General features: G+C 37.1%; 1 protein-coding gene across 1 annotated transcript in view; it reads right to left on the bottom strand.

Moving 5' to 3' along the window:
• Positions 1 to 16,216: 16,216 nt before the first annotated feature.
• Positions 16,217 to 26,058, bottom strand: part of LRPAP1 (LDL receptor related protein associated protein 1) — a 41,255-nt gene continuing 31,413 nt past the window's right edge. The window contains exons 6-8 of the mRNA XM_051964993.1: positions 23,019 to 23,101; positions 21,574 to 21,750; positions 16,217 to 16,907 (exon numbers count right to left, since the gene is read on the bottom strand). Of these exons, the coding sequence (XP_051820953.1) occupies positions 16,842 to 16,907; positions 21,574 to 21,750; positions 23,019 to 23,101 (326 nt within the window). The 3' untranslated portion in view covers positions 16,217 to 16,841. The remainder of the gene's footprint in view (positions 16,908 to 21,573; positions 21,751 to 23,018; positions 23,102 to 26,058) is intronic.

Genomic DNA, 26,058 nt, shown 5'->3' with positions numbered 1-26,058 from the left:
TCTAACATTCTCATCCCATAGAAATAGGACTTTATCATGTCCTCTTTAACAACAGTGCTACTGGATTCCTGAAAGCCAAGCACATACATGGCTGGTAGGTGTTTTCAGGGGTAGCGCTGAAGGAGGCAAGGAAGGTATTAGGAGCCCTAAGTCTCAGAATGAGCTGGGGCTATATACAAATGCTAAGGATGCTGCCAAAAAAAAGCTTTAGAAATCACACTGGAAAAAGGAAGATTTAGATCCGAGAGAGTTCGAAAAAATCTTCTAATTCTCTCTCTCTCTCTCTCTCTCTCTCTCCTTTCTCTTTCTCCTTTCTCTCTCTCTTTACATTTTCATTTTACAGATGAAGGTACTAAATCCCTGAAGTGACTTGTTTTAGGTCATCTAAACACAACCCAGGATCTCTGAAACAAAATCCATTGTTCATTCCATTACACTGTTATATTTGCCTACTTTCACAGATTTATGGTTTTCTTGATGATTGATAATTTTCCTCCCAATATTTTATTTTGAGTAGTGGAGCAGTAGTTACTGAGGAGGAAGCTAGTTAATTCCTATGAATTAAACTTTTGAGAAACATTTACTTTAACTCAAAATCTCAGCAATAGATTTCCTGGAATTTATTCCACATACAGATAAACTGTTAGCACAGCAGGAAAGGCAATGCAGCTGAACCATAGGAGTGGATGAGGAACAGGTGTAGCCACAATTCAGGAGAAAGTCAGCATTTCTACCCACATAAGGGCTGTCATTAAATTCTGTATTTTTCTAGGGAAAAGAACAAAATAATTGGTGGTATTTTTAGATAGCAAAAACTCCTGGATTTGAAATCAGAGGTTTTAGGTTTGAAGCCTCCTGTCACTTATTATCTGAGTGTCCCTTCGACAAACTACTTAATTTTTGAGTCTCACCTGTAAAAGAGAGGTAGGGTGGGTCAGATTAGGGTTTTTCAACGTGGGATCAGTGAACTTGTATTTTAATAAATGGATGTCAATATATCTGTTTTCCTTTTAAATCCTATGTATTTTATTGTATGCATTTAATAGCATTATTCTGGGAAAAGGGGGTCCCCGCATGCTTTACCAGACTGCCCAAATGGTCCATGATGAAAATCAATATTAAGAGCCCCTGGAGAAGTTGATCTAAACTCCCTGCTCTAAGTCTTGGATCCTATGATCCTAATGATTATGTTGACACAGAAGAAATAACTGACTGTTGTTCTATATAAGGAACCTGAGTAGATCTTCCTTGCAAAGAATCAGTATGCAAGGCTCCTTCTTTTTTTTTTTTTCTGGGGCTTTATCATATGATCATATCATTCATCCTAAGAAGTTAGCGAGGAAGGTACGGTCAAAGCTTTAGGAACATCCCAAAATCACAAATTATTTGAACTAGAAGGAACATGAGAAATCTTCTAGTTCAGGACTTTGTCAACTTTTCCCACTTGTGATCCCTTTTTGCCTAATAAATTTTTACATAACTCTGATTATATGGACATATTAAATATATATACAAAAAATATATAATTTTGTGACCACCATATTCAGTTGTGAGATCCCTTGTGGAGGCATGAACCACAGTTTAAGAAACTTTGCTCAAGTTTAAGAAACTTTGCTCTAGTTCAATTGATTAATTTTACAAAAAAATTGGGGCTTAATAAGGGGAAAGTCCCATAGCTAATGTCAGATCAGAAATTTAAATTCTCCTCTTTTCCCTTCAAGTTCAGTGTTCTAGGAGCCATTGTACCCACTACTTCCTATTTTTGTGACATTGTGACAAAGGCCCCAACATCATTGATTGTATTGAGTCACTAGAATAGGAAGTAGTCTATGATGATTTTTCTCCCTCAGTCAGCAAATGCTGCCTATCTGAAGCTTTCTCAAAATTCCCTTTTTTCTTGGGAGAAATGTTCTGTAAAAGTCTTATCAAGCATTGTGTGGATAGATATACATCTTATCTTGCTGAAGTCTTATATGCACAAGCTATTTTCGTGCAATAATTATATAGTAAACTTTTTAGGGGCAGCTAAATGGTGCACTGAATAGAACACCAGGCCCAGTTAGAAAGATCTGAGTTTCAAATCTGGCCTCAGACACATAATGACTGTGTTACTTAACCCCTATTTACCTCAGTTCTCATCTGTAAAATGGGGCTACAAATAACATTTACCTTGCAAGGTTGTTGTAAGCATTAAATGATACTGATATAGTGTTTAGCACAGTTGCCTGGCACATAGGAAGAATCGTATACAAGTTAGCTCTTAGCTATTATTACCATTAAAGATAATCTTATAAAGGGCTTTGAAAAATTACACGTGTTAATTGTACCAGGAGTGATCTAGGGTCTGAGTAATTGAAAGTTTTTGGTACAATATATTAAAAAATTGCTATGACTTCTCCATATTTATGGATTTTATGGGATCTTATATGAGAGGCTGTTATAAGATTAAGCCTGCTGGTTTTGAGACTACTATGACAGTTTTCCCTGAAGGGAGGCTATAGTTTATAGAATCTATGCATGGAAACTGTTGTTATAAGATTAGGCCTGATGGTTTTGAGAGTACCATGACAGTTTTCCCTTAAGGGAGGCAGTAATTTATAGAATATACTAATGGAAAAAGTACTGACAATGATATTTTTCAAAGGTTGGTACAGCTGTGTTCCTCAAATAATGTTTTTCTACCACCAGAAAAACAATGTCTCACTGATATGTGGCCCCCCAAATAATATTTTGTTTTTCTCCTTGATAACCACCCCCAACAATACTTTATATTACCACCTGCTTATTATTATTATTTTTTTTGATAACATCCTCCCTCCCCCTCCCCTAGTAATATTTTGCTCTGACCCCGATGCACAATTTGGCCAGCTCCAGGAAGCCCTTCTAAAATCTTAGTATAAGAAACTCAGTCTCAGAGGAGCACTGAAGCATTCCTTTCCCTCTCTAGAGTTTTTACCTTCCTGCTGGAGTACCCCCAAAGCATTTCTCTTTGTTCTTCAATACAGCACAGCCCTCACATTAGTGTATGTGCCAAAATTGTATGTTAGAGTCCCCTTTCTTCTTTGTTTGCAATAATTTTTGTATTGAAGTAATTCCCATTGTTTTACATGTTATTCTTAGCAAGAACTCATTAGGGAATTGTTCTCTCCCCCTCCCACCCCCCCCCCCCCCCAAGTAGATGGCTGGCCATGGGCCTTAGCTAAATTGAGTATATGGGCAAGAATTTAAGTTATTGACAATTTGACCTACACTGGGAGAGTAGGGCACTGTGAACTCAGTTGTAGAAAGCAAGGATCAATAGGGAAATCCCAGGAGGGTCTCCCTTATGCCAGAGGACTATCTCAGAACAGTCACAGTATCTAGAGAGCTGGTTTTTGAGCCAGGAAATCTTAAGTTTTGGGGTCCTTCCTTTGAAACAGAGGACTCCGTGACCCTGGGCAATTCCCCTAAACAGGGTGCTGAAGCAAAGTGCAAAGAGAGTCGAGGTAGAGGGAGTTTTCTCCAGTAAGGGTTCTTTCCATCAATGAAATCACAGATCCATTCCCTGGCTTTTCCCCTATTCTAGAAATGATAACAGATCATCTTTGATATAAAGGGAGGGAAGGAACCCCCATCCATTATTCTTGCCCCAAAGCTCCTGATCTTCCAAGATTGGCTATATCTTGTCAAAGGCACCATCTGCCATCTTTCTTAGTCTTTTGGTTTTGAAATTTTGGTGAAATCTTTAAGTCCTCACTCCCCCTCATGGCACATATCTAATCTGGCCGTTTCCACCTCCTCAACATCTGTTAGTCTCTCAGACTTAAGACTTTCCCCAGTCCAGCCTACTCTCTACACTGCTACTCAAATGATTTTCCTTAAATGCAGATCTGATCATGTCATTTCCCACCCAATCAGCTCCATCAGTTCCCTATTGTCTCATTGTAAACTGCTCTGTAAAAGCTCTCAGCCAACTGGCCTGCACTTGTCCTAAACCTCATTGAACATTACTCCCTCTCCCATATCCTATGATCAAGCCCACCTGCCATTCCCTAGGTGCAAGAAATTTAGGCAAATTGGCTTGAAAATGGTCTCCCAGTGAATTGTAGGTTCAGTAGTTCTCAATTAGCTCTGAGAATAAGAGAACAAAGGGTCTAAGAGTGAGAGGGAGGCTGTGCTCTAGTCCGTGCTCTGAAGCCCTGGACAGGTCAATTCAATTCTTTGGTCCTTGTTCTTTTTGTTTGAGAAGCTCTAATCTTCTATATCACAGGTTCTAAGGTCCTTTCTACCTTTGGCTTTGATGTTTCCTCACTAAGCTGAATGATCTTGGAAAAGTAGCCTTACACAACTGGGTTTTAACATCCTAATCTCTAACTTGCGAGAGCTGTGCCCTTTTGCTTCTAAGTGCTATAATTCTATATTTTGTGCTCTATCTAGGTTGGTGTGTCACATGTTTATCTTTGCCTACTATGTTTTTTCCACTGAGGCTAAAATATTTATTTATTAAATAATTCAACTTGCATATAGGAAGTAACTGAAATACCCAGCAATGATAAAGATTTTTGAATCTGGTGATGATAGAAATTTGACCAAACTCATTTAGATACAAGAAGAGTAGCATCAGATTATTTTTTTTTCAAACTGGCTAATGGATCTGCAGCCAGAGTGATTGATGCAATTCCTAAAGCTATGACTTACCGACTTCCCTCACTTGAACATAATAGAACCAAGATTCTTTGGCCAACATTGCTGATCCAGACCCAATTTTAGATTGGTAATTTACTGGATGGAAATACTTCCTGTGAATATTTATTATTTCAACTCTATTTTATTTTAAAGAAAAAAAGAATCTTTTATAAATAAAACTGTATTGTGTGGATACATATCTCAGAATGTTTTTTATAAATGCATGAAATAAAATACAGAGGGAGTACAAAAAAGCTAAACCTATGTTTAGCAATAAAGATGTAATTTCCCCCTTCCTTCCCTTCCTTTTTCTTCTCCCCCCCCCAATATTTAAGTTCATGGTTCTCCTGAACTTTATACATAGGTCTCCATGGATCCTAGGTTAAGAAACCCTGGTCTACCATAACTTTCATTTTCTCTTGAATCCCACAAAAGAGAGATTTATTCAGGTTCACATTGGTAGCAACAGAGTGACTTTGAATCCAGCATTCAAATGTATATCCATGGACTTTGAAAACCAGTGTTCTTTCTACTCTGTCCTACTTTTCTGCTAAAAGTGAAGATGTGAGGGAATGCTCTTGGTTCAAATTCAGCAGCACTGGAGGGAGTGTGTTAGTGCAGAGAATACTGGAATGGGAATCTGGACTCTTGAATCTGTAGCCCAGCTGTCTGGCTGTTAGGTACTGTGGACAGCTCCGAGTCTGTTTTCCCAAATATAAAATGAGAATACTATTACTATGCCCCATTGCTAGTGTGAAGATCAGGGGGAGGGTTTTGGCTAATTGAGCATTTTCTTCCTTGTAGACATTGTTAATTATCCCAGATGGTCAAAGGACATCTCACAGAACCAGTTTGACTTCAGGAATTCTAAGTGAATAAGTCAATTTAAAGGGAACAAGAAACTTTCAAGCTACTCTTCTGAAAATGTATTTTGAGTCACTAAATTTACTTAGCTGGATTTTCCATGATGAACTTCTAAGGAAACATAAACAAGAATTATATAGGATGGGAATGAATAAATTGGTGAACATGCATTCACTAAGATACTGTGATGGGATAAGAATATACATGTGAGATGATTCTTACTCTCAAGGAACTTCTATTCTATCGGGGAGATACATGTTCGTGGAGAATTAATAACTTATTAATGCCAAAATAGAAAAATGTCTTTTATTCCAACCAACGGGGAGCCCAGAAACAGTCAGACCTATACTTTAGGAATATCAATTTGGCAGCTGTGTATAAATATTGGCAAGGGAAGAGACTGGCTATCGGGAGACCAATTAGGAGCCTATTTCAGAGGCTTGGGTAATGAGGGCCTGAACTAGGGTGGCTGTGGTCTGAATGGAAATAAGGGGATTGACACGAGAAATGTCAGGGAGGAAACAAGGCTTGGTAACTGATTGGGTAGTGGGATGAATGTGAAGAATTAAGGAAGATTTTGAGCAACTGGGAGAATGTGCTACTTCCCTCAGAAAGAATTTGGCTTAGTGGGAAATGACCGCTTTCTGCTTCAGAAGGAGGACCATCAGGAAGAAATTCTGCAGCCATTAAAATGTCAGCCCAGTTACTGAGTACCTATTCTGTGTCTAGCCCTGTCCTTGACAACAGAAAACAGTATGGATGATAGAGATCAGCAGTGAAACATTTGTCAAATCGGACATATCTTGTGGCTATTAATACATTTTTATTGCATCAGGGGCAGATTTGTTTTTAAACTGAATGCCATGTTTCATGCTTGATGATACTCAAAGAATTATTATTTTTTTCCTTCTGAAAAACAACAATTTGTGATTGCTCTGCTTGGTGAATATCTTGATCATAATATACACCGGTTTGTGAGAGGGTTTGTTTGGAGTCTCCTAGGGATGTGGCTGAGGGCTGAGATGCAATGCCTGAAGTCAAGATGTACCTATACATTATATGCCTGAATGTCCAGAATATTCCTGACTTTAAGCCTGAAGCAATTTTTGATTTTACAGTTTTTGCACTTTTGTTTTATGCATTTATTCATGCAGAAGACTGATATGTTGGGGGAAGAACTGAAATTAAAACTGCTATTAGGCAATATTTTTAATAAAGTAAGTACAGACCTCAGTTGTGCTCTGGGGGAGGCCGTGTATTTGGAAAAGCAACCTAGATTAGAATTTTGTCAAAGCTGTACTCAGGAGAGGCAGCCTAGGTCACGGAAAATAACTCAATTTGGAGACCAGAGAACCAGGAATCAGACGACCTAGTTTACCCCATAACTTTGAGTGTATGAGCCCCCTGGGACTCAGTTTCCTTGCCTAACAGATGATTATTACCCTTTTCCTGCCTCCTTCATAGTTGTTGAAGATCAAACGAGATCATGAAAACAAAGCACTATATAGACATAATTAAGTGTAAAGGTCTCTTCGGATCTGGATGGGCTAGAAAGAGCAAATTCCACTGAGCAGTTCGGAAGGTAGCTAATTCAAAGGCTTGAGAGCTACTTTTCAACTCGACTGCAGAGAGCCCAGCACCATTGAGCTGGCCACATTGTTCCAATGCCAAATCTACGCTTGCCAAAAAAGGACTATTTTATGGAGAATTCCCACAGGGCAAGCACTCACAACGTGGTCAGACAAAACAAGAACACTCTCAAGCTATCTTTTAGGAACTTTAGAGGGAGACCCTGGGACAGGACTGCCCTTATCAGAGAAGGTGTCGGGCTCTATGGGCAAAGCAGAATTGGATTAGCTCAGAAGAAATGTGAGCTGGGAAAAGTGAGAGAGCTCATCCCAAATGTTTGTAGGGACACTAGTGTCCGGTCTGTGGCAGTGTCCTGCGCTCGTATGGGTCTGACCAGCCATAGTTGGACACACTGAAACTCGACTTGTGATGTCATTTGGGTCCTCTTGGAGAACGAAGGTCAACAACTGGGTTTTGTAAAGCAAACGTTATTTGATCCTTATAACAATCCTGGGAGGTGGGTGCCATTATGACCCCCATTTTCCATATGAGGACACTGAGGGAGACAGAGGTTGTGACTTGACCAGGGTCACACACTTGCTAACTGTCCGAGACTAGATTTGAACTCATTACTTCCTTCTCTGGGACTAGAGCTCAACTATTTGCCTTTAATATTTTTAGGTCTTAGATATCTGGCCCTACCCAGTGCTCAGGCCAGAAGAAGAGAGGGATCTCTTTGCATCTCTCCCAATACTCTTCCCTTGTGTTTATTAATCCTGTCTTTACTTGAGCTGTCTCATGAATGCAAAAATAATGACTTGTGCTTTTATTAAGTGATGTGGTAGAGAGAGTCCTGGCCTGGAGTCAGGAAAATTTGAATCTAAATTATGACTTAGACAGTTATCAGCTGTGTGACTACACTGTCTGCCTCAAGTTTACTGTAAAATGGGGATCATAATAGCACCTATCTCCCAGAATTGTTTTGAGAATCAATCAAAAGAATATTTGAAAAGTGCTTAACATACAGTAGGTGTTTAGTAAATACTTAATTCCTTTCCCTACTCCTTGTAGTAATTTTGTACTGCAAAATTAGTACAAAAAGCATTGGATTTAGAGTAACAGGAGCTGGGTTAGAGCCATGTGATTGAAAGTAAGTTGCTTTATTTCTTTGAATCTTGGTAAAATAACATGGAAAGGCAAGATGGTTTCTGCATCCCCTACTAACGCTACATCTCATAATTCAATGAATCCTGATTTCAGATTCTATCAACTTAAGACTCATGAGAAGGGGAGACTCTTTTAGGCTCAGAGGAAGGGGAGACTTTTAGGCTCAGAGGAAAGGGAGACTCTTTTAGGCCCAGAGGAAGGGGAGACTCTTTTAGGCTCAGAGGAAGGGGAGACTCTTTTAGGCTCAGAGGAAGGGGAGACTCTTTTAGGGTCAGAGGAAGGGGAGACTCTTTTAGGGTCAGAGGAAGGGGAGACTCTTAGACTCAAAGGAAGGGGAGACTCTCTTTTAGGCTCAGAAGTTAGGCAGATAACAGAAATTAAGAGTTGTGCTAAAGAATTTGAAGATGGTATGTTATAATAGAAGTAGCACTGAACCAAAGATCTGAAGGCCTGTGTTCAAGCTGCTCTTTGACTATTCTCAGTTTCCTCAGCTGTAAAATCAGGAGTTTTATTAGCTAGCCATTAAGGTTTTTTTCCTCCCCAGCTCTAGCAGTTTCTGATTCCATTTATTTTAAGGCTTGCCTACTATGCACTGAAGATAAGGGACTTCAGCAGGATCCCTGCTATTTTGTGCTGTGCTCATTCTACTTGCTGAACAAATACAACTTAAGCTATCAGTTCTCTGTGGCCTGCAATGACTTAAACTTAAACATCTTGGGTTTAATTTTAAAGTAGAAAAATTCTGTTCTCCTACAAAAGTTTCCCGAGTCAGCTAGAGATGAGTTAAAAAATGTCCTGCCTTCCCAAATGATGAGTTTTAGGGAAGGTAAAGAAATAACATGGCATTCTAACAAAGTCACAGAATCTATTCTTTGAACAGAAACATGGCAGAGAAATTCTCCCTTTCCCTCTGCTACTCTCCCTCATAAACCAGGGTGAAATCAAGTTAAATCTCACACCTCAGAGAATATCTAGTCCAACTAGCATTTAAGAAAGAATCCCTCAAGAGCATCCAAAGTGACCATATGTGTAGCTATCTATCAGAAGACCCCCACATCCAGGGACAATGGAGGCTGTCCAATCCATTTCCCAAGTGGAGAATTCTTTCCTTATAATGAAACTTTCTCACTCTTCTAGTCCTGTCTTCTGGGGCCAAGTGAACCAAGGATAAGTTGCTTTCTACATGGCAGGCCTTCAGAAACTTGAAATTGGCTATTGTTTTCCTCTCGAGTCTTTTCTCCTTCAGGATGAGCATCCCAACATACTTCATTTGAAGGGCTCTGTGTAATATACATATATGTATATTTAGATATTACTTTATATATGTATATATACATACATACACAGATATATATGCACCCCCCATATATACATATAATGCCCTTACTATTTCCTTATCCTTCCTAAAACTCATCATTTGGGAAAGTTAGGATGTTTTTTCACCCATCTCTAGCTGACTCAAGAAACTTTTGTAGGAGATCCATATATACATATACACATGTATAAATATATACATGTATACATATAGGTAATGTGTATACACACATGCATACATTTATATTTATACATTTATTTTCCTTCTATCTGTCTGAGTTTTTCCTACTTGCAACAAATAAGTTTAATCCTTGCATTGGAAGGTATATCAAAATTGAGAAAAGATGAGGAAATGAATGATCATTATCTACTAACATAATGGTAGAGAAAGAACTACACAATCTTTCCCTTTCTCTTCTGAGTTATATGTTTTAAGATTTGAGTGACACATTGAATACAGTGCTCAGTCTGGACTCGGGAAGACTCCTTTTCACAAATTCAAATCCAGCTTTGGACATGTACTAGTGGTATAATCCTGGGCAAGTGACTTCACTGTTTGCCTCAGTTTTTTCATCTGTAAAATGAACTAGAGAAGGAAATGGCAAAGCACACAGTGTCTTTGTCAAAAAGACCTCAAATGGGCTCATGAAGAATTGGATATTTGTCCAGATCTATGAATGAACAGTTGTGGAAAACTTCTGGAACTAAATTAGATTAGTTCTAGAAGTTTTCCACAACTGTCAATTCATACATTAGATTAGATGATCTCTGAAATTCCTTCTTGCTCTGGATTTTCTAGGCCAATGGTATCAAATTTAAATAGAAAGGGAGGCCTCTAATCCCTAATAGTGATCCCTGAAAGTAGCCTATTGACTAGTTTTAAAATATTTGTTTCATTGTATTTTTATTTTCTTAAATATTTCCCAGTTTACTAACTGGAAAAACATTTTATATATTTTATTTTTATTTTATATATTTTATTTTTAATTATTTATTTAATATATAATTTAATTATATATTTTATTAAAAAAAATTTATCTGGATTTATCTGCCCAGTCTGATTCTGAGTTCATTGCATAGATGATACTGACTAAATCTGCTTGGCCCTGAGTAAGAACAAGAGTTTGGTCCACTAGGGATGTGCTGGGGTTGATGGGAGCTGAGATCATTTAGTTAAATCTAACCTATACAGCAGAATGAATACTGCCTACAACTTGAGACTCTGGTCACTACTCTTTCTCCTGTCCTCTGGCAGCCCATTCTTTTGGAAGGTAAAATGAAGGGGACTGAGGCACTCACAAGCATGGAATTCTGTTTGCCTAATTATTTGAAGATTTTATTTTTGTCTTTAACTAAATTCTGCCCCCTTATTTTCTACTTTCCCTTCCCACAAGGGAACTGAACTTTCACCAGTTTTTTTCCCCCTCAACTAATGAAATTCTATAATGATCATGGAGAGTAAGGAGATTTTTATTTTTATTTCATTAAATAATCCCTCTACCCTCCCATCACCACCTGCCAAGGGACCGGAAATGGGCTTCTACCTAATCTCTTTCATCTCTTTGAGCTTCATTAGTTTCTAATTCATTTTCTTTCTATTTTAATTAAACAGTGAACTTTGGCTCATTAATGAAAATTAAAATGTTGATTGGGAAATTAACAATCAACAACTACTGTAATATAATTGTAGAGAAAAGGCTACCTGACTCTTTTTCCACTTTCTTTGAATGTCATCTTTGTTTCTTGTGAAAAAGGAACTTAAGGGCTCCTATGTATTTGGAAACAGCAGGTACCAGAATTAATAGGAAGTCATCATGTGCAAGGTCCCGAGTACAAGAACTTCCTTAGCAGAAAAAATAGTAGAGCAACAGATAAGCACTAGGAGAAAAGGAAGGAACACAAGAAGAATTAAACAGTTGGAAACCAGGGAGAATAAGATTTAATCCCTGATCAAATGAAGAGCCCTGGATTCCATGCCCTAACTAGTAAATTCATTATCCCATAAAGGGCAGTAGAAAAAGCACTGGGCATTGGATTGAGTTTAAGTCTCTTGAAAACTAGCTCTGTTTCGGCTCTAGAAAAGTGAGTTCCCCCTTTCCGGGCCTCAGTTTCCTCATCTATAAAATGTGAATATTTGTTTCTTACTTCAGACTTATTGTGAACAGAATATTTTGTCAGCTTTAAAACACTATATAAATAAGAACAATTATTAGTTTAGCTCTCTTGAAACCTGCACTGCAGTCAATTGCCTGTTGAATACCTTGAATGTTGGGTTAAATTTTTTTTATTTTTGTCATGAATTCTCTTCGCAATTTGAAGTCTTTTTAGAAATGAAGTTTTTAAATGTATAAAAGAAAATACTTATATGTTTATAAATGTGATTATATTTCAATATGATTAATTTGTTTTGTAGTTATGTAATTTTTTAAAAGTGCAGGGGCCCTCTCAGATTTATTTGTAGACATCAGGTTAACATAAATCAATTTTCATGAATCAGACTGGAAGAATATCAACTACTGAATCATACCTGTATAGTTACAACATAATGGCTCTATTTAAAAATCCATACTTTATAAGGGAAAGTGCTCTCTAGAACATCAGTCCAGTGATCAGTCCCTTAATCTATTCTCCCAGTCACTTCTGTATATTTTTGATAAACTTTTAAATAGAACATGAAGCAATATGAAGCCCAGCTGCCAATGTACACACGTCCTTCTTTTTGCTCAATAATGAGAAAAGATATGGAAAGAACGGATAAAGTTCTTGGTCAGGGAAATATTGATTCAATGGGCACAGTCTTTGGAGAGGACAAATCGGGTAAAAGAATAACCTGATTCGTTTCTATGGCTTTATAGTAGCTGAAATGGAAGAAATTGGTTCTCTGGATTTGTATGATTATGATATGGAATCTCCTTTTATATTGAGCTTTATTTTCAAGGCAGCCATTATGTACAGAAAGGGCACTCATTGTAGTCTCTTTAATTTCACTATCAGCCTGCCTTTGAGTCCATTCTCCTGAATATTCTTGTCAAAGACTTGGATGAAGATATATATTTATATATATATAATGGTTATCAAATTTACAGACTGATTTAGAAAAATAGTTGATAATATTCATTCCAGCTTTGACATTCCATGCTTATATATGATGGACATCAACTTCAAGGAAATCATGGATCCCAAATGATTTCCTAATCTCCATATATGTAGCTCCATTTTTTCCTTAATTAAATTAGTTACATACATATAAAATTTATGTATTTATAACTACAGACATATAGTTACATATATTAAATATGTTATATATTAATTATAGTTTTCTTTGCAGCCTCAGGTTTTGTGGCCCCATTCATCTTATGGGATGCTCTGTTTTCTCCCTGCTGCAGATGCTACTCTTGGTTCTGGTGTTGCTTAAATGCTTTTTCTCTACCTTCCCATCCTTTTAGGCATCTCGGTGCCTTTAAGGTGAGTGCCATCCACAGGTCTGGGCTTGAATTTTTTCTTCTCAGAAAGGCATGTAATTATAAAGATGTTGGAGTTGGAAGACCTGGGTTTGAACTCCTCCTGCACTCTGTAAGTACTCATGGGACCTCAGGAGAGTCCCTAATACTTTGGGGTTCAAGTTTCCTTATCTAACCAATGAGGGAGTTCTTTGCAGCTTCAAACCCCGTGATTCCAAGGTTTCCACTAACACCTCTAAGTGGATGACTCCCATACTTGTCTCTAGATTTCTCTTAACTCACAGATCCACATTTCCAACATCTAAAGGGTGGCTCCATACACACAGAATGGCATCCTCCCCAACAATAGCTTGTCTTTTTGCCTTCTGACTTCACTATTCTTATCTATAACACATTATCTCCAAAGCTTCTTAAACTGTGGTTTGAGACCCCATCAGGGGCCATGTAACTGAATATGGGGGTCACAAAATTATGATTATCAATGTTTGATTTGTCCATCTTTGCCAACTTTTGCTCTACTGTAACTCCAATACCACCATCCCAACATAGACCCTTATTTCAATGACATTTTTATTCTTAATCTTTACTTAGAATTGCTTTGAGAAAGTTAGGTGGTGCATATATATCCATTGCTGGATGCTGAGCCTAAAGTTGAGTTCAAATCTGGATTCAAGACATTTACTGGTTTGTGACTCAGGGCAAAACATCTCACTTTAGTCAACCCTGAGCTTCCTCAACTATAAAAAATAATACTTATTTTCCAGGCATTCTGGAGAAATCAAATAAAAAAATGTGTAAATTGGCATGTAATAGGTGTTTAATAGATGCTTGTTTCCTTCCTTTTTTATCTCTTTCCTGCAACCCATCTTCCATAATATTCCTAGAATTATCTTTCCTATCTATTGTAATAAAAAACCTCATTCCCATTATTTGTCAATTTCAAAGTTTGTTTGGCATTCAACGCTCCCAACAATTTGGTGCCTTCCAATATTCACAACCTTCTCACAATACTCAATGTACCATTCTGGCCAAAAGAAACTCTAGAACACCTGTCATGTCTTTATACCTTTGCTCAGTGTTTCTTATACTTGGAATATTCCTCCTTTAAAAGCCCATTTCTTCACAAAATCTTCTTGGATCATTATAATCTTCCTGTCTGTAACTAAAAGGAGACGCGTCTCTCTTGTAACTCTCAGATCTGGCTTCTGGTATCCTGTGCCTTTATTAAGATGTGATCCTAGATCTCACATAGGGATTTTCAGAAACTGGAGAACCTTCAGAGGATGATCAGGATATAAAGAGAACTTGAAACTGTGTGTGAAGATGGGTTGGGGAATCTGGACACCCTGAGCCTGGACAAGCAATGACTTGGGAAAGAATATCTTAGTTTCTAATGATCAGAGCTCTATCATATTGAAGAGATAAGACTTATTCTACTTGCCTCAACCAGCAGAACTAAGACAAGTGGATACAAATTTCTGGGAGACGGATTTAGCTCAATAGAAGGAAGTTCTAACTAGAGCACTGACCCCAAATGGAATGGACTGAGTTCTTTTTAAGTAGTGCTCCTCAAGGAAAGACTAATCAATAGGGATATCATAGAATGGCTCTTCCAAGTTGAAGACTGGTATAGATCAAAGCTTCTTAAACTGTGGATTGTGATCCCACATGGGGTCATATAACAATGTAGAGGTTACATAATTATGATTTATCATCAGCAATTTAATCTGTGTACTTATTTTATACCTCTATACTTGGGCGAAAAGATCTTGTGAGTGGAAAAAGTTTAAGAAGCCATAGGTGATCCTGGAGGGTTCTTTCCAGGTCTGGGATCCTATAATTCAAATATGTGATAGAGAAAATTGATGTGATAGTGAAGAAAAAAAAAATCCTAGATCTTTAATTTGGCTAAAATAGAGTGAATTTTAAATTTGATTTTAAAAGTCAAGTTGAAAATGCAATGAAAGAAGTTGGTCATCATCAATAGTGGTCATGAGGACCCTGTTGATAAAAGTTCTCTCGAATGCAAAGCTCAGTTATTTGGCCTTCTCCCACGCACAAGCTTTATGAGAATCCTTTTATTTGGTCTTGGATCATCTGCATTCTGAAATTATTGGCACTTGGATCAATGCTACTCAAAATAATGAGCACGCAGATCTTAAGTCTCAAGCCTTTTTCATAATCTGGGAGAGATATGGAATTGTTTTCACTTCCTTTTAACTAGAAGCTTAAGTCTGTGTGTTGTCAAGAGAATGTCTTCCAGGGAATTTTCTGAAAATCCTGGTAGATAAGTCCTCTCTTGACTAGGGAATTTTATATTTTTCTCTTTCCTATGCAGACAATGTGCTTTTGTTATGTCAGTCCCATAAATTATTTATGGCAGTGATGAAGAAAAACAGAAGTCAGAGTTTCTACTGAAAATACTTATAGTTACTTTGTGGAACACACTAGGTTTCCATTTCTGATCTCGACCAAGAGATGCTCTTGTGGCCTGTTAATGACAAGAGTCACCATGGTATATTGCAAAGAACATTGCCTTTGGAGCTGAAAGGAATCTGATTTTGAAGCCTAATTCTGACACTTGGATCAATTAATCAACATTAACAGCTTGTGCTACATACTGGGGATACAAAAAGAGGCAAATACCAGTTCCTGCCCTCAAGGAGCTTATGATCTAACGGTGGATCATAACAAGATCCTCAATATTTCTGAACCTATTTAAAATGGAGGAGATGGTAACTGTAGTCCTTGGAAAAAGTTCCTATGAAGCTCAAATAAGATCATGTATATGAAGTGCTTTTTAAAGCTTAAAGCAATATATTCACGTTTTCCTTGTCCACTGCATCTCTAATATCTCTCATCCGTTCTTTTTTTATTCCACAGCTTTATAAGTCCCACTTCAGAGGCCTATTGTGTTGTGAGATTAGGCTCTGCAAACAGCAATTATTCAATCAATGTTTGTATACATACTTATGTGGATGTATTTTAAAGCTTAAATACAGCAAGTTGAGTCATTGATACAGAAAGATAAAGTGATGGTTGAGGATTTCCTTCTCCCTATACAGATTCTATAAAGTTAGGTGATAGGAGGTGTGGGGGGCTGAAGGGGAATACAGAACTAGACAATGACGTGCAAGGAAGGGAGAGTTTCCAGAGAGAAAGACAAAGCATTCACATATTTTGTATTTTTCAGTTTAATTCATTACAGTGATAAGATGGATCACAGTATTTAATGCTGCAAATGATTGTTTTTTTTTAAAAAACAAAACAAAAGTCTGGTTTCATAATTAGGAATAATCTGAAAATTCAAATACTTCAGTAGTTTTTAATTGTTCCTAGTGATTTCTTTATAAAAAACTTCTATTGACGTATCATATACTGTGGATGGATGCAAACTGATCTCCAGTTGCATTTTTCTGTATATGCGATGTGAAAAGAACTGTCTTATAGGGAAAAAAAAAAATAGGACATCAATATGTGCTCGAAGGAAGACATCTTTGTCAATCAAAGCCCCAGACCTTGAGTACAGAATCAAGATCACTAATGAGCTATTTAAATGCCTGGTTCCCCTTAACATTTACATCTTTCAGCTGAATGATTAGATAAACGGCAACTGCAAATGACTCCCTCCATGAGGACACTTTGACCTGTCTTCAGAGGTACCATTATGGATGTTTTCTACATTAAAAAGCACAGCGTTTTAACGAATTCTTTTTAGGATGAAAACCTACAGGAATAAACGTACTGATGATGCTCAATGCAGACACAGCGAATGCTCTGCTGAAGACGTCCAGAATACCTTCAGAGTTCGTTGTGTTGAAGACCTCTTGAGATTCTAGTAGACAAGTCTTGTAAGTGCTTCTTTACCTGAAGATGGAAAATATTTTTTACCAGCTGGGCAGAGAATTATAAAATCAATGAACCAGTGCTAGATAGCCTGACAGAAACCAAAATGAAAACGTAGGAACTCTAGCACTGATCTTGATTTCCAATTACCCATTCAGCCTGGCTTGCTGTCAATATCATAAAAACAACTTAATAGGAACCAGGAAAAATACCTGTTGAATAATAAAAAGCAACAAAAAAGAAGCTGTGATGTGGAAAGGGAAGTGGTCCTAGATTCAGAAATGGGAATTCAAGTCCTTGACCTTGACTTAGAGTGGCAAGTGACTTTTCTGAGTCCCACTTTCCTATGGAAAAAGGGAAGTAATATTTACCCCTCCTTCCTCATAAGGTCATTATGAGGAGAAGCTTTTATATATTCCTGCCTTTATGGAAATGTGAGGTATTCTAATTTGGATCACAGGACACTGTTATTTTATAAGCCAGAGAATGGAATGGAAATGACCAAATGCTTTCCCTAAAGCCATCCTGTGGTAGTAACTCCTTTGCTTTTACAAAGAAGGAAAAAAGCCTTGGGAATTCGTGCCATGCCCCAGGCTTTCCATCTGAGGTTTAGGGGTACTTGGCTGGCTCTTTCCTGGGGCTCCAAAAAGGACTGGAAATAGTTCAGACATTTCTCCTTGCAGATGGACAATTTCTTTCATTTAAAAGAATTATCCCATTAAAATGGGTAGATTGTCTCTACAGTAGAGATATGATGAATATGTATGACTGAAATCTTCAGTCTCCATGCAGGCCCAGAAAAAAAAAAGTTACTTGACATAGCTGAAATGAAGTTTGGCTGCCTTACTGCTCCCTTTGTATTCTTCCACTAACATTCATTAACTTTCACCTTCACAACAGAACTGCCAAACCCAAGGGATAAATAACAATAATCTTGAGTCTCGTTATTAATAACAGTAAATCTCCTTACATAAAAACATTTTGTGGTAACTATTATGGATTCATCTTATTACAATCCTTCAAGGGTCCATGATTTAATCAATGTAGTTCCATTACCACAGCAACTCACCTTTCCTCCAAACTGTCTTAGTGAATTTCTGTGGCCAAAAATGTTATCATCTAATGGTTCAAGTCTCCACTCTTGGCTAAGGAGGTCCTTACTATCTATTGTCCACCTGCCCTCAAAGCCTTTATACTCAGGGGGAAGGTCCAGAGTGACCACACATGTTATTATTACATAAAGATACTTTATTTATCCAGGGATTCCCAAACTGATGGGCAATTTCTTAGTTTCCAATTCTTTACCACTACAAAAAATCAGCTATCTAAATATTTTTGTATGTAAGATTTATTATTTTTTTTATTTCTCTGCTCTTTCTGAGGCAGTTGGTGGCACAGTGGACTCTAAATTGGATTTGAACTTAGGTCTAATTAGTCTCAGACACTTACTGGCTGTGTGACTTGGGACAAGTCAATTAACCTTTTTGGGACTTGGCTTCCTCACTTATAAATGAGGATAATAGTAACTAACCTGAAGGCTACTGGGAGGATCAGATAAGATAACATTTGGAAGAAGTGCTTATCAATGTGTCTGACACACAATAGGCACCATATAAATGCTGGGTTATAAACCTAATAGTGATATCTCTGGGTCAAAGTAACACTGGGCTATAGTTCTGAATTGCTTTAAAGAATGCCCATGTCAAAAGATAAAGTTATATGTTGGAGGGGCTGTGGGAAAACTGGGACCCTAATGCATTGTTGGAGTTGTGAAATGATCCAACTATCGTTGAGAACAATCTGGAACTATACCCAAAGGGCTATCAAACAAGTGTGCATACCCTTTGATGCAGCAGTGCCATTATTGGGGCGATATCCCAAGGAAATCACAAAGGAGGGAAAAGGATAGATGTCCATCTATTAAGGAATGATTGAACATAATGGAATAGTGTTGTTCTATTAAAAAATGACAAACAAGCTGATTATAGAAAGGTCTGGAAAGATTTACATGAACTGATATTGAGTGAAGTGAACAGAACCATAAGAACATTGTACACAGTAAGAGTAAGAATGTGAGATGATCTACTACGAAAGACTTGGTTATTCCCAGTGATTCAGTGATCCAAAGCAATTCCAATAGACATTGGACAGAAAAGGCCTTTTGCATCCACAAAAATAATTATGGAGATTGAATGTAAATCAACACAAGCTACGTTCACTTCTTCAGTTTTTTCTCTCTTCCAACTATGATTCATAAGCAATGTGTATTAAAAGTGAATAATTTTTTTTTAAAAAATGCTCATGCTCACTAACAGTACCATGCTGCTGACTTCCCCATGGCCTTCCAACACTGCCTGTCTGATGGGTGGTGGTAGAGCCTCAGGGTTACTTTAAAGTGCATCTCATTACTAATGATTTGGAACATTGCTTTATTTAGCTATTGACTGCTTAGCATTTTCAAAGTACGGTTCAGGGCCTCTGAGACCCACAAGGAGAAAATCAATCTCATGATGATACTAGGATGTTTTAATTTTTGATAGAGAAAATGACAACCCATGTAAATAATTCTTTGGGGGGGGGATTCCTCAATTTTTAAGTATAAAGGCCAGAAAATTTGAGAACTCCTGGCATAGATCACTCCTCTAATAATGATGAATGCAGCAGTTTACATGGTGCTTTCCTCACAAAAGCTCTGTGAAGCTGATAGTTCAAGCAGGATTACCCCCAATTTACAGGTGAGTAGAGGGGGCTCCAGAAGGTTAGGTGAGTTGCCCATGTCTGGGCATTCAGCTCACTCTTCCATGGCTGCCTCTCAAGTATTTTGGGGCACAATGGGGAAAAGGGACCTGCATTAATTGTGGTCCAGATAGCTCTCTGTTGGACATTAGATAATGGGGCAATTCCTTCAGGACCAGGAAAGCTACTTATGATACAACAATAGACGGAATCCTTCTTACTAGGCTGTCATTTGTGAAGGGACTGATGCTCCAGTGTTTGCTGTTGTGAGAAGCCTTTATGGCTCAGCAGTCTTATAGTAGAACATTAGTGGAGAACATCGAGCTGAGGACAGTGGAAAAGTTATCCAGTTAAGGGCAGGTACTCAGTGGTGATTTAGTGAAAAGAAAACCATGTAGGGAGTGGTAAAACCTGATTTAAACACTTCCCTCTCTTCCCCCCTGCTTATCCCTACGTTTCCTAATCTATAAATAATACTCATAAGATCCTTACTCTCCACTTCACCAGAAGGTTTCAAGAAAAACATTATCAATTTTAAATTGAAATGTGATGTATTATTATTTAAGGCCATGTTATCTATTAAGCCTATTTTTGTTTTGCTCAAAATTTTTCCCAACATCTTAAAAAAATTCTACTACTACCAGATTCCTTAGATAAGGATTTATAGAGAACTCTCCCACAATGTCCATAGCATTCTGTGGCCAAATCATTTTGGGAAGTGCTGGACTAGATTATCTCAGATTCCTCTAAGCTTGAAGGTGGTTCTGTAATCATCTAATTAATCTACTCTAACCCCAAATAACCTAAATTACATGCTCTTGTTCCCTTAGGTTGAATTCTCCGTCTGATTGCTAATATTCTTATGTCCAGTTTAAAATGGTCTCCCCATGTAGGTGCACATGACAGTAATCCCATTTTCTGCCTTCAGTAGATCTGGCCACCCCTCCAACTTCATTTCATTCTGTTTCTCTATTTCTTTAGGTTAGTCTAGACATTTCCAGGATGAGCTCCCATCTCTCTCTCTCTCTCTTTTTATATATATATATATATATATATATGTATGCCTGCAACAATAGCTACAGCACAATATTATTACACAGTTCTTATATGAAGCGGCTTGTCTTCCCCTTGGAGAATACCTGGCCAAAGGCCCCTGTTTCTTGATGTTGAACCCAGATCTACTTACAGTAAACTCTAGGGAAATAGAATCTTGCTGGCTTCACTCACCACAGTCCTGGAAATAACTGAGGGTCAGGGAAGAAATTAAAATGCTAAAGTAGCTCCAAAGTCATTCGATTAGATTCTCATACACACATGCACATCAAATGCTTCTCTGAAGAATTAAGTCCATCACCAATTAAGCACCACTGCACAACACATTACTATAGTATGCTAATAACCCTTAATGGACATCAAGACATTAGGAGATAGACAATCACTGTCTTAGAACAGGAAAGTCAGGTCAGGGGCAATCCTAATAAAGAGATGACTTCTATGCTGCATTTACAAGTAAAATTACCAGCCCTACTCAAACTCTACTTGTGACTCGTGCCAAATGGTGATGGTAGGGGAGCCGGACTGGACACGTGGCTTTTGTACTTGGAAGCTGTGTGACCAAAGCTAAGTCACTTCCCCTTTTTTTCAAACTCCAGTTTCCTCCAGGAAGAGAACTACCATGACTCTGCATGGGGATTGTGCTTGCACAATCTACGCCACAGACCTGTCATGACAAAGTACAGTGACCATTATGAATGAGTTGCGGGGGAACCATCAGCTAAAGATTTGCTGCCTGAGGACTGACCCAGAGGCAGTGGGGGAGGCCAGCCACGGGAACAAAACCAGAAATCTCTAAAGAACTAAAAGATCTCCAAAGTGACCCCTTCCACTTCCATCTGTGATGTTATTAAATGATTAAAAACCTACAGCAAGTAGGCACATTAGCGATACAAACCTTGTAGCCCAATTCTTTAGTCTTTTCTTCGAGCATGGCATATTTCTCTTTATTCCGGCTCAGGTGCTCTTTATCGCCAGTTCCCTCTACATGCTTTAGTTTTTGATGAGAAATTTCCAACTGCTTCTGATAATGATGATGCTTTTCAATTTTGGCTTCAAAATGTTTAAGCTCCTCCTACAACATAGTTAATAGGAATAAATGACTTTCCTTATGTTCTTGATGCTAACTTGAGTCCCTGAAAAATGTTCAAAATAAACTTTTAAGAATTTTCATAAGTAATTATATGCAAAGGCTTTGCACATAAGAACTAGACACTTCGGGGGAAGGACTAACATTTTTGAATACTCAAGACACATCCCTCAAACAGCCAATGAATCTCTGCCACTATTATCTGTGTGACCTAAGCTTATCATTAATCTCTCTGGGTCTAAGAGTCCTTCCTTTTCTGTAAATGGAGAGAATTAGACTAGATAAGCTTTTAGTTCTAAATTCACATTACAATGGTAAAGAAAAACAAGCACTAATGCCAAAGCACATGGAAGGTACTCCCTCAAAAGTACATACATATGTCCAATACTTATGATATCATTTGTGGGGGGAATTCTCTTGCCAATGACAACTATAAGTCTAATCTTTTTCTAATATGGTAAACCCTTGGTTAACCATCACCAGACTAACAGTAACCTCAAGGAACCAGTCCTGAGGAAAATCTGGAAAAGTGAAGGTAGAAATCAGGGTGAGCCAAGCTATAGAAAGGCACCCCAAATATAAAGGTGCCACGGTAGGCTGAGTATCTGATCATGTTGGTCAATTAAGGTATTACTGTCAGGACCTGAGTTTTTTATATTAGTGAATTGACTTAATGTTCTTAACTAACATTTTGATTCCACAGGGGATGTGCTAGCATGAAAGAATTTATCAAGGTAAAGAGGAAAGACCCCTGCAGTGGGAGTGGGGACAACTGGGTTCACATCCCAACTTGGCCACTGATGAGCAAACCATTTTCCCTCTGTGGACCTCAGTTTTCTCATTTGTAAAACAAGAGTGTTGTATCAGATGGTCTCTAAGGCCTTTCCTTAATAGACTATGAATCTAGGAAAATGTAGAGGGTTTACAGAAATGAAAGGAGACCAAAAAAAACAAACTCATAGTTGCAGAATGAAAGTAGAAGGGAAAAAGCAGGGGACAAGGAAAAAAATATGGGACTGAGTATGTCAGCTGTGTTACTTCTGAAAAAAAGAAGGTAACTTATTTTGCAAAGATACAAGACATTAAAAAAACAATGGTCAGACTACATCTAGAGTGATGTATTCAGTTTGGGAGGTTTCATTTTAGATTCAATATGAGAAACTTTCTAACAGTTACAGCTGTGACGGGATGGATTGAGAAGGCTAACTGAGAATCTATAATACTATGGAAGAATTATTTTGATCCTTTCTTACCCGGAACGAATCCAGTTCCTTCTGAGTAAAGTTTGCTGTTTTAGCCATGTCCCACAAATCAATTACTCTTGGTTCTTCAAACTCTAAAATAAAATTCAAAAATTGTAAAGAAACTATGGCAGGTGCTAACATGTGACTTTAACATTTTCAAAAAAGAAATTGAAATGCATGATCCAGAACACAGGAATTGACCCTAACCCAATCAAATTTTTTTTTTGATGTAAATCAGTAATGAATGAGGCTTAAATCGCTTTCCCTTTATGGGTCTCAGTTTCCCATCAGTAAAATAAAAGGCCAAGGTCTCTCCCAGCCCTAGGATGGTATGAGTCAAAATCTCATATGTCGTTTAAGTGAACCTTAATCTGATATTTAAGTGATAATTACATAAAATCCACTATGCTGAAAAATGACCAAGTTCAGCCTTTAAGAAACAAAATCCCAAAGTAAAGATGTGATCAGTGGATAGAATGTGTTAGGGACCAGTGTGAAGAAGAAACCCATCTGAGTGGCTCGGGAAAAATTTCAGAGAGGAGGTAGCAATGTTGCCTCACTTTAAGGATGAGCAAGATTTCATCAGGTAGAGAGATGTGGAGGGAGTATATTCTGAGTGAGAGAACAGCTACTAGACCCATGGGGGGTGGGTGAGGAGGAAGAATATAAATAAGCCTGTCAACTTCCTGGGAGGGCCTTAAGAGCTGAGCAACGCTCCATGATGTGGCCACAGCTATGGATCAGAACCACTGTTCTGGTGGTCCTGCGCTGGAGAATCCATTATGTTTTAGTTGAAGTAAAAAAGGAAGGGGGTAACAAACATGATCTTTGACAAAGCGAAAACAAAGACATCTAAATGAAACAGATAATCAAGAAAATAACATTTTGCTAATTTGACAATAAATATAAACATATATACACACCAAATGTCATAGCATCCAAATTCTTGAAGAAAAAGTTAAATGAGTTACAAGAAGAAATAGACAGCAAAACTATAACTATCTGGGACTCCAACTTTTTCTTCTCAGAACTAGATAAATCTGAATCATAAAATAAATAAGAAGAGATGAATAGAATCTTAGAAAACTTAGATATTATAGACCTCTAGAGAAAAGTGAATGGAATCACAGATTAAAAATTAATTAGAAATTAATCTTAAAGAATAAGTGGATCAAAGAAAAAAAATCACAGAACCAATTTCATTAAAGAGAATGACAAGAGTGAGACAACATATTAAACTTTGTGAGATGCAACCAAGATATAACAAAAGTTATATCCCTAATTGTGTCCACCAATAAAAAAGAGAAAGCATAGACCTAATTGGGGATGCACCTAAAAAGATTAGAAAAAGAATAAATCTAAAATCCTCAAATAACAAAATGAAAATCTAGGAAAAGGTAAAATTAATAAAACTGAAAGTATAAAAAATTCAACTAATAAAAGTAGGAGCTGATTTTGTGAGAAAACCTCTTAACAAAAACAGATTAAACCACTGGTTAATTTCACACACAAAAAAAGAAAATCAAATTATCAGTATTAGAAATGAAAAGGGTGAAGGTATTACCAATGAAGATGTAGTTAAATTATTTGGATCTATTATGCATAATTATATGCCAATAAAACCAACAATTTAAGTAAAATAGATTAATATTTCCAAAACTATAAATTGTCCAGACTAATAAAAGAGGAGTCATTATAAATAATCCTATCTCAGAAAAAGAAATTGAACAGACCCTAAAGGATCTCTCTAAGAAAAAAATCCTCAGGACCAGATAAATTCACAAATGAACTTTACCACATTTAAGAAATAATTAAAATACCATATCAACTACTAAAAAAACAGGTAAGGAGTCTACCAATTTTTTTTTTTTTTGGACACAAATATGGTTGTGATATCTAAACCAAAGAGAGAAAGAAAATGATAGGCTGATTTCCCTAATGAATACTGCTATGCAAAAATTTTAAATAAAATACTTGCAAGGAGATTCCAGCAATTATACAGGAATGCAGGATTGGCTAAAAATTAGTAAAACTATGAGCATAATTGACCTTATCAATAACAAAAACAATAAAAACCATATGATTATATGAAGAGATGTTGAAAAATCTTTTGCTAAAAATACAACACCCATTCTCACAAAAACACTGAAAAGCACAGTACCAAATGAAATCTTTCCAATAAGTTTGGCAAGGACTTCCATTATCACCATTTATAGTCAATATTTTATTAAAATATTCTAACTATAGCAATAAGAAACTGCTATATGACATGTATCTGGAGTGAGAAATACATATGATATAATAAGTTATAAAACACTATTTAAGAATAAGAATAGGCAATGGGAAAACAAAATTATCAGTCTTTGCAGATGATACGATGATATGCTTTTTGTTGTGTTAATAAGTTGTATCAGACTTTTCATAACCCCCTCTTATTTTCTTGGCAAAATATTAGCGTGATTAACCATTTCCTTCTCCAGCTTATTTTTTTAGATAAGGAAACTCTGATGAACACAGTTAAGTGACTTATGCAGGGTCCCACATTTATTAAGTATCTGAGACCAGATCTGATTCAGGAAGAAGAGTCTTCCTGACTCCAGGCCAGGTAATCTATCCATTGTTAACTGCCTAAATGTATTATTTAGAAAACCCTAGACAATCAACTAAAAAACTAGTCAAAGTAATTAACAATTTTAGCAAAGGTGAAGATTACAAAATAAACCCATATAAACTGTCAGCATTCTACATGCTACTAGCAAAACACAGCAGGAAGAGACAGATAAATTCCATTCAAAATAATTGAAGAGAATATAAAGTACTTAGGGCCTACCTGCCAAGACAAGCTCAGGGACACGTATGAACACAATTACAAAATATTTTACACAAATAAAGATAGAAGTAAGCAACTAAAGAAATATCTATTGCTCTTGTGTAGGCCAAGCCAATATAATAAAAATGACAATTCTACCTAAATTAATTTTCTTATTCATAACTGTACCAATCAAACTACCAAACACATATTTTATAGAGCTAGGAAAAAAAAAATTCA

Source organism: Antechinus flavipes, chromosome 6, assembly GCF_016432865.1.
Source record: "Antechinus flavipes isolate AdamAnt ecotype Samford, QLD, Australia chromosome 6, AdamAnt_v2, whole genome shotgun sequence".
Taxonomy (NCBI): domain Eukaryota; kingdom Metazoa; phylum Chordata; class Mammalia; order Dasyuromorphia; family Dasyuridae; genus Antechinus; species Antechinus flavipes.
This window is presented reverse-complemented; position numbering and strand designations above follow the sequence as displayed.